Raw genomic sequence first — 9,792 nt, forward strand, 5'->3', positions numbered from 1 at the left:
GGCTCTCAAGCTTCACGATCTGAAGATGTCCACGACGATGGAGCTTGGCGAGGAGTGAATTGACGACGAGGATGACTCCGACGAGGTATTCCGGCGGCGCAGCCTCGGGACTGGTTGAAGATCGCTCCTGAGCTCGAGGTTCATCAATGGCTGTTGAGAAAGCTTGGTCACGGTGAGGTTCGTAGCCGAGACAGACGCGACGACCATGGCAGAGCAAGCGACGGAGAGAGATTGGGACACAGCTTGGGAACTCAGCGGGCTCGGACGCGAGTTCAAGGGAGCGAGGTGTTGAACTTGTCTTTTGGGAAGACATGGTAAATTGAGTTAGCTTTACAATGGAGGTGGTTTCAAGTCGTTTGGAGCTGTATTGAGGGATTTATGATCAAAATACTACACACATATCAGTATGACATTCCTAGCGGCCACCCTAGCAACATCAACAATAGCCTTCGAATTTTAAGCCTTTAGACTCATTTTTATTCACTTAAAACCTATAAAACTCATTACTATTCATTATTCTTCTTATTTTTGGTATTCTAAAGGTGTGTGCAACATGGAGAAAGTGGAGAAAACTTTAATGAGTGAGTTTTATCTCTTTAAAGCTTGCAACATGGGGGATGGGTTGTCTATCATGAGTTTGGTGGCTCTTTTGGCCTAACTTTCTCTACCTTTTCTGAAGAGGCAAGACTACTTTGGCCATATGAAGGGGCAAAAGGTGTTCTATAATGGAAGAAAGTGGAGATTAACTTTTATGAGTGTGTTTTATGCTTTATGCTTTCACATGATGGATGTGTTGTCATCCTCCTTTACTTAGGCTATAAAAGAGACTGCAAGGGGAAGGAGGAAGACACACAATACACAGAGTACAATACAACAAAGAGTAGAGAGTGAAAGTTTTATAGTTTCATATTTTGTATTTTGAGAGTTTGAGAGAAAACATTTGTTCTTGAGCTGTTCTTCATTGTTCATCATCTATTCTTGAGTTTTAATTTGGTTTTGCTTGTTTAATCCTTGTTTATCTTTATTCTCTGTTGTATTTACTTGAATATGCTTCAATCTATTATGAGATTAAGTGTTTTCATGGAGATTAGTGAGTAGTTTCCTTAAGAATTCATGGGTTAGGGAGATTAGAGTAACTTAGTGAAGATCTATGGTGTTATTGTATTAGATCCTTGTATGAACTTGCTTGTTGAGTATTTTTAATGCTTGTTTAGTCTTGATCACTCTAAACCTGATTTCTAAACACTTCTCATCAGACATGATTAGATGAAGTGTTTGAATCAACTCAACTAAGCTCTAGTGAGATTAGCCAAGGACACTTGATGTTAAAATTGCTAGATAGTTATTGAACTTGAACTTAAAGATTGCTTGATTGAATTAAGCCAAAGACATTTGATGTTTAATGATTTCTAAGCAAATGGGCATTTACCTAGACATAGGACTTGTCTAGAATTGTGTTTAGACTTAAGAGATTACTTTGATTGAAAGCTTGTCACCTAGATTGGATTTTAGTTACTTGAAGTCAATTCCCTTAGCCCATGGATTCACTTGTTTATATTTCTAGGATATTAGTTTGTTACAAATCATCTATCTTCTTGTTTGCTTAGATTAGGAAGGTTTGTGTATTCTTGGTGTTATAAGTCTCTAGTTCTCTGTGGATTCGATCCTAAAATGCTACAATGACATACCATTCGATTGTGGTATTGTTGGCACATTAGGTTAATTGGTGTGTGCTTAAACGCGTAATCAGTTCACACCATTCAGACCTCCCGGGACGTCTGGTTGTCTCTTGCTGAGAACTACAACAAGAGTTCCTTGTCACGCGAGTACGCGCTGCGACGTAGTCTCCAACTCATCACGAAGAAAGACAAAGAGCTGTCAGTCTACCACCGAGAGTTCAAAACAATATGTGACTCGCTCAGTGCGATTGGCAAGCCGGTGGAAGAATCAATGAAGATTTTTGGGTTCTTGAATGGTTTGAGCAGAGAGTACGATCCCATTGCCACAGTTATTCAGAGTTCGTTGTCAAAATACCCTCCTCCAACCTTCCATGATGTGGTCTCTGAAGTAAAAGGGTTTGATATGAAGTTGAAGTCTTATGAAGAGAACACCTCAAGCAACCCTCATATGGCGTACAATATCCAGACACCATCAAGTGGTCAAGGCTTCAGACAGAATGCTCCAACATACAATCCAGCGCAGAGAGGTAGAGGACGCTCAGGAGGTGGCTATAGAGGTAGAGGAGGATTCAACTCTCGTGGCAGGGGTTTCTCTCAGCACCAAAACAACAACACCTATGGGGAGAGACCAACTTGTCAGATCTGTGGTCGCAGTGGCCACACAGCTCTGAAGTGTTACAACCGTTTTGACAACAACTACCAGCCCACTGAAGCCTTCTCCTCGATGCGTTTGACAGATAACTCAGGCAAGGAATGGTACCCTGATTCAGGAGCAACAGATCACATCACGTCATCAACTGACCATCTCCAAACAGCTCACCCATATGAAGGAAATGATACGGTGATGGTTGGAGATGGAGCGTACATGCCTATCACTCATGTTGGTGCCACCACTATTGCGTCTCAGACAGGTAATATTACTCTGAATGATGTCTTGGTCTGTCCTTCTGTTAAGAAGTCTCTGATGTCAGTATCAAAGTTGTGTGATGACTATCCTTGTGGGGTTTATTTTGATGCTAAATATGTATATGTGATTGATCTGCTTAAGCAGCAAGTGGTGACAAAAGGGTCTCGAAGTAAGGGACTGTATACGTTGAAGGATTCTCAGGTTGAAGTGCACTTCTCAAATCGTCATACTACAGCATCTGAAGCAGTGTGGCACAGTCGCTTAGCTCACTCCAACCCTCGGATTCTTCAACAACTTCGAAGCAACAAGGATATTAACATCAATAAGAACAGAACATCCTCCATTTGTGAGCCTTGTCAGATGGGGAAGACTAGTAGCTTGCAGTTTTTCAATTCTGAGTCTTTTGTTTCTGGCCCCTTAGAGAGAGTTCACTGTGATCTCTGGGGACCCTCACCTGTATTATCTAATCAAGGATTCCGGTTCTATGCAATCTTTGTTGATGAATATACTCGGTTTTCTTGGTTATTTCCATTGAAACAAAAGTCAGAATTCTTTGCGGTCTTTGTTGCATTCCAGAAGCTTATAGAAAACAAACTATCAGTGAAGATTAAGCAGTTTCAAAGTGATGGAGGAGGAGAGTTTGTTAACTTGCAGATGAAGAAGCACTTACTTGAATGCGGCATTGAGCACAGAATCTCCTGTCCTTATACGCCTCAGCAAAATGGGCTTGCAGAGAGAAAACATAGGCATATCATAGAACTCTCGTTGTCTATGATGTTTCAAAGTCACATGCCTCTGCAGTATTGGGTTGACGTCTTCTTCTCTGCATGTTTTGTTGGTAATATGCTTCCTGCGGTTGGTTCAGACAACAAGAGTCCGTTTGAGAAACTATATGGGAAGAAACCAGACTACACATCTCTAAGAGTGGTTGGATCAGCGTGCTATCCATGCCTTCGACCATTGATGAGTCATAAACTAGAGCCTCGGTCGTTGCAGTGTGTGTTTATAGGCTACTCATCTCAGTACAAAGGCTATCGTTGCCTCCATCCACCTACGGGTAAAGTATACATCACAAGGCATGCTGTCTTTGATGAGGAATGCTTTCCATTCAGAGAAGGATACAAGGAGTTTGTACCAAAGTATAAGACTACAATACTTGAGGCTTGGCAGAGAGCAACGAGGTCAGCCCCAGAAGAAAGTACTACTCAGATAACTAGAGTTTTTCCTCTGCCTACAACTGAGACTCCAAACCAAGCTCAGAATGTACAAGAAGAAGAACATGAAGCTCAACCTGAAGTTATAGCACAAGAACAAGTAGGAGTCCCAGAGGAACCTGTTCTTAATAATCACCCAATGCAGACAAGAGGGAAAGCAGGTATTCACAAACCAAACAATCGCTATGCTCTACCAGCTCTGAAATACAATACGAAGGAACCAAGGAATATAGCGGAAGCAATGCAGCATCCTGGATGGAATGATGCTGTCTCAGATGAAATTACCAAAGTCCACATACTGCATACATGGGACTTGGTACCTGCTCCAGAAGGGATCAATATCTTGACAAGTAGATGGGTTTTTACAGTGAAGTTGAAACCAGATGGAACGGTTGAATGCTTGAAGGCAAGGTTAGTAGCAAGGGGGAATGAACAAGAAGAGGGTCTGGACTATCTGGAGACGTTTAGTCCAGTAGTGAGGACAGCAACAATAAGACTAGTTCTCCAGGTTGCCATAACAAAGGGATGGTCTCTTAAGCAGCTAGATGTGTCAAGTGCCTTCCTTCACGGTGAATTACAAGAACCTGTGTACATGTTTCAGCCTCCTGGGTTCGTTGATTCACAGAAGCCAAATCATGTGTGTCGACTTACGAAAGCGTTGTATGGCCTTAAACAGGCACCAAGGGCGTGGTTTGACACATTCAGTAACTTTCTGATTGATTTTGGGTTCACCTGTAGTAAATCTGACCCTTCTCTGTTCACATATCATCATCAGAACCAGACACTGGTGCTTTTATTATATGTGGATGACATCCTCTTAACCGGAAGCTGTGAGACATTGATACAGAAGTTACTGGATGCTCTCAACAATAGGTTCTCAATGAAGGACTTAGGCACACCAAAGTATTTCTTGGGTATAGAGATCGAGTCCAAGAATGAGGGAATGTTCCTGCATCAACAAGCATATACGAAGGACATTCTATATCAGTCATCTATGCTGGAATGTAACCCAATGCCAACCCCTCTGCCTCAAAGAATTGAAATCATAAACACTGAGTCTTTCCCGGAGCCAACATATTTCAGGAGTATTGCAGGTAAACTTCAGTACCTGACGATAACCCGTCCAAATATTCAGTATGCTGTGAATTTTGTGTGTCAGCGAATGCATCTTCCGACGATGAGTGACTTTGCTCTGCTAAAGAGAATACTGAGGTACTTGAAAGGCACAATGCACTTGGGTCTGAACATCGTGAGAGGCTCCAACTTGATCCTGTCAGCATACTGTGACAGCGACTGGGCCGGTTGTAAGGAGACAAGAAGATCGACAACTGGGTTCTGCACTCTGCTAGGGGCTAATCTGATTTCTTGGTCAGCTAAGAGGCAATCAACGGTTTCACGGTCCTCAACGGAGGCTGAGTATCGAGCTCTAACCGCTGCTGCCCAGGAAGTTACGTGGATCTCCTATCTCCTACGTGACCTCGGCGTCTCTCAGTCTGAGCCGACAAGGCTACATTGTGACAACTTGTCTGCTGTGTATCTGTCAACAAACCCTGCTCTGCATAGCCGCACGAAACATTTTGACACGGACTATCACTACATAAGAGAACAGGTTGCACTGGGACTCATTGAGACACAACACATTCCTTCCAAGTTACAGATTGCAGACATATTCACCAAACCTCTGTCACGGCAACTGTTCTTTGAACTGAGGAACAAACTTGGTGTACAAGTTTAACCTTACACAAGTTTGAGGGGGAATGTGAGACAACACGATATGGGCCTCGAGGTTAAGTCAACAATGGACAGAGGAAGAGAAGGCCCAAGTGTGAAACAAGTGATGCACTCTGAATCTCAGAACAGAGGATCAACGGCTCCTTCTTGTACGATAAAGAGAAAAGAGAACAAGACAAAGCTAGCTACAAAGCTCCAGAACCGTTACGATACTCTCTTATCATTATGTGATGACTAAGCACCTTTACAGCTAATAGTGTGATAAGATCCAGAGTGTTCCTGAGCTGTGTATATATGCTCATGAAACCTCATTTGTAAAGCTTAAGTGAAAATCATATTATTCAGAAAGATCTCTCATTTTGTCCCTTTTCATAAGAAGCTGGTATATCAGTTGCGCAGTAGGTAGTCCTTCAAATTTGCGTTCTTTTGGAAATTTATAAACTTTTATTTCGTGGGAAAAGAACTAAAGGCTTACGGCATTATGACAAGTTATGTGGATAGATTTTTTTAGGTTTTTGACTATTTACTTGCATGCTAAATAATGTTAATGCAGTTTTTTTTTGAAAATAAACCTTTCCAAGAAAGAGCATAAAGCTTATACCAGTGACAACGCTGAATTCAATATGGTTATCGAGGTATTTGGCTTTAGCAATCTAGATCACTGGAATGTCAAACATCTCATGAATTTGTACTGTGACTGATATTTTGATCCGTGATTTTATGGATTAGACTAGCAAAGCTGAGGCCTAAATGCTCTTAAGTACTATTTGAAAAAATTGTCCGTAAACAAAAATAAAATATTAAGTCTTCAAATTTATAGAAAATAATATATATCCTTCTATTTTTCCATGAAGAATGTAATTTTATATATTTCTCACAAAGATTAAAAGTAATTAAATGCATTCATGTTCTTAGTAAATACTTACTATTTAATAAAAAGTTTTTAAGACAAAAATAATATTTATAAAATCAAAATCAAAGCGTTTTATAAATAATATAAAAATAAAAATAGATATAAGTGACTTGAAATTCTAAAATGATATTCTTTTTGTGAAACAAAAGGAATACCTTTTTTATAAGTTATATATATTGTTAATTTAATTATAAATATAAAATAGTAAAATACATAAAATATCATATTTTAAATTTGAAAGATTTTATATAATAGAGATAAAAAATTAGAAAATAGTTATTTTGTTATTTTATTTTATTATTTATAAAAGTATTATTTAAAGATAAAACAGAAAACTAGAAGTGAAATTATAATCTTTATGAAATTATTATAAATCAAAGTTATTATTGTAAATAATACTAAAATAAAATTGATATAAATTTCATTGTATTTCTAAAATGAGGTTCTTTATGTAATGAGAATAAAGGTCAAAACTATAATTTATATGAAAAAGAAAAATATTATATCACATTATTTTTAAAATTTAGATACAAATATAATAAATCAAAATAAATGAAATACCTATTTGAAAATTGGCTATTTTCAAATATGACATAAAATTTCAAGTCAAACACAAAAATAACTCATGCTTTTTTTACACTAACCACCGTGAACAACCAATTTGAAGATTTTAATGCACCAAAGTTTCGATTTTTACTCTTCATATCTCATTACTTATACACACAAATCACATCTCTTTCTCTCTCTTTTCAAATTCATCGAAAAAAACTAAGATTTTGATTACAAGCTTTGTAAGGTTCATAGAGACATTGAAGCTCATGATTCGTGGTCACTGACGACTTGGTAGCTTTTGTAGTGACGTTTTGGGTACTTGGAGAAGCAAAAAAAGTAATCTCACAAGCTCAAGATATGAAATCATTTTTTTTTCTCAGATCTATTCGCGAAAACTTTCATAAGACTTCGGAAAGACTTTCAGAAGACTTTGCTAGATGTGTTCTCCATCAAGAATACTTCCCTAGAAGTCTTCTAACTTTCCTTTATTACGAAAAAAATCGAAAATCCCAGAGAAGACTTCTCGAGAAATCTTCTCAAGAAGTCTTCTCGGATAAATAGGTTAGTTTTGCAATTGACCGAAGTTTGTCAGAAATTTGACTTTTTATAGAGTATTAAGTAACTTCAAGGTATGCTTTTAACTTTCAAAAGTGTTAAGTAACTTCAAGAATATCAAATCATGTGGTTTAATGTGTCTCTTTAGATTATAAGGTATAATTTTTAACTTACATGAGATTTAAAATTTCAACTTTCATTGAAAATTCAAGTTTGATCTTTTGTGAATTTGACTAAGTTTTCTTGTGAAGTCTTCTCTCTTAGTTTTAGTAAATTTGACTAAGTTTTTGTATTATTAATTTTTTGTTATGAGTGGGTAGAATGGTTTAAAAAAATTCTTGGTATGTTGAATGTCAAGTACTTTGGGACAAACATGAAAATATATACCAAATTCTTTTGATTAACATCTCTTCAAGTTTACAAAAGAATTCACAACTAAAATAATACACATACAAATCATAAAACAGACTATAAACAAAACTATTACAGATGGAGCTAGATATAATTCTTCCACATAGATAAGCTTGGACTCCACTTGACATCATTCCTTTGTACCACCTTGGGCAGAAGACTTCCCCAAGACTAAGCGGGAAGTCGTCTAGCATAAAATACATTATAAGACTTCCCAAGAAGTCTTCCGAGAGTCTTCCAAGAGTCTTCTGAGAAGTTTTCCAAAATCTAACTCATATCTGAAAAATCTGCATATTCAAAAACATTCAAATGACTTCAAAACAGAGAAAGTTTCAAAAATAATTTTTTTATGCTTAAATAATAAACAAAACAATCAAATTAGGTTGAGTCTATAACTTTTTAGAATCTAATATATAAACACACACAAAATACATACCCAAAATCTGTACAACTTTGGGCAGAAGACTTTAGAAGACTTCCTGAAGATTTTGTGGGAAATCTTCTAGCATAAAATGCATTACAAGAGTTGCCTAAAGTATTCTGAGAAGTCTTCCGAAAGTCTTCTGAGTAGTCTTTCAAAGTCTGTCTCAGATCTGAAAAACCTGCAAATTCAAAAACATTCAAATAGCTTCAAAACAGAGAAAAACTTCAAAAATATAATTTGATGCTTAAATAATAAACGAAACAGTCACATTAAGTTGAATCTATAGCATTTTAGAATCTAATATATAAAACACACAATAATACATATCCAAAATTTATAGATTTACCTTTGAATGAGTGAAAGAAAAAATACCAACAATACTATAACATATGTTACCAAACCCTAAACCGAAGGCTATCATGACTCAATCTATATCTATTCATCTATGTTAAAAATAATTTAATTTTAGTAAAACTAAATGTCCATCATTTAGAAATCTTTATTAATACATGATTTTGATTTTTTCTCTTTCAAAATATTTTTTATCAAATTTATTAATTACTTTTAAGATCTAATACATGAGAAAACTTCCCCTAGAAGACTTCTGGAAGACTTCGATTTAAGCGGAAAACCTAAATTCTTCTAAAATTTAGGCGGGAACCCTAAATTCTACTAAAATTTAGGTGGGATATGTCACAAGACTTCTTGGGAAGTCTTATGTGAGTTCTTCAGACCCTATAATCAAATAACTAAACAAAAAAAACATTTCCTTAAACTTTTAAGATATTTAGAATGTGTTTAAATCAAGTTATTAGATAATCACTAAACACATATATGTCAAAAAAAAATTTTAAAAAACAAAAGATAAGATTTCAGAATCTAACCCTAAATATATTAACAATATTATAACATATGTTACCAAAAAAGGACTATCATGAGTTAATATACTTTCACTCATCTATGTTGAAATAATTCAATTTTAGTAAAAATAAACTTACATCATTTAGAAATGTTTATTATTACATGATTTCAATTTTTTTCCCGTCAAAATATATTTTATAAAAAATTTAAATTATTTTTAAGATCTACTGAACGAAGAAAGAAGTCTTCTCACGTGGAGGGTTATAATGGTAAAACTCAATACATGTTTTTTGTTTAGTCATAAAGAGGTTGTTGTAATTTCACTAGACTTTTGAGTTACTTTTGCATTTAATTATATTTAGTGTACACTTTTGTATTTAAAATCAAGTTTTGAGTCATTTTTGACAATTTCCCCTTTGAAAATAAGGTATTACATTCATTTGATATTTTATTTTTATAACTGAGTTAACAAATTTTGAATTAATATTTGAATTTAGCTTTTAAAAAATTGTATAAATATTGTAATTAAATTTATTTTTAAAATT

General features: G+C 35.9%; 1 protein-coding gene across 1 annotated transcript in view; it reads right to left on the reverse strand.

Moving 5' to 3' along the window:
* Positions 1 to 8,549: 8,549 nt before the first annotated feature.
* The window catches only part of LOC106338683 (ubiquitin-like), a 2,389-nt gene continuing 1,146 nt past the window's right edge, over positions 8,550 to 9,792 (reverse strand). The window contains exon 5 of the mRNA XM_013777604.1: positions 8,550 to 8,564. Coding sequence (XP_013633058.1) covers positions 8,550 to 8,564 — 15 coding nt within the window. The remainder of the gene's footprint in view (positions 8,565 to 9,792) is intronic.

This window comes from Brassica oleracea, chromosome C4 (assembly GCF_000695525.1).
Source record: "Brassica oleracea var. oleracea cultivar TO1000 chromosome C4, BOL, whole genome shotgun sequence".
NCBI classification, from domain to species: domain Eukaryota; kingdom Viridiplantae; phylum Streptophyta; class Magnoliopsida; order Brassicales; family Brassicaceae; genus Brassica; species Brassica oleracea.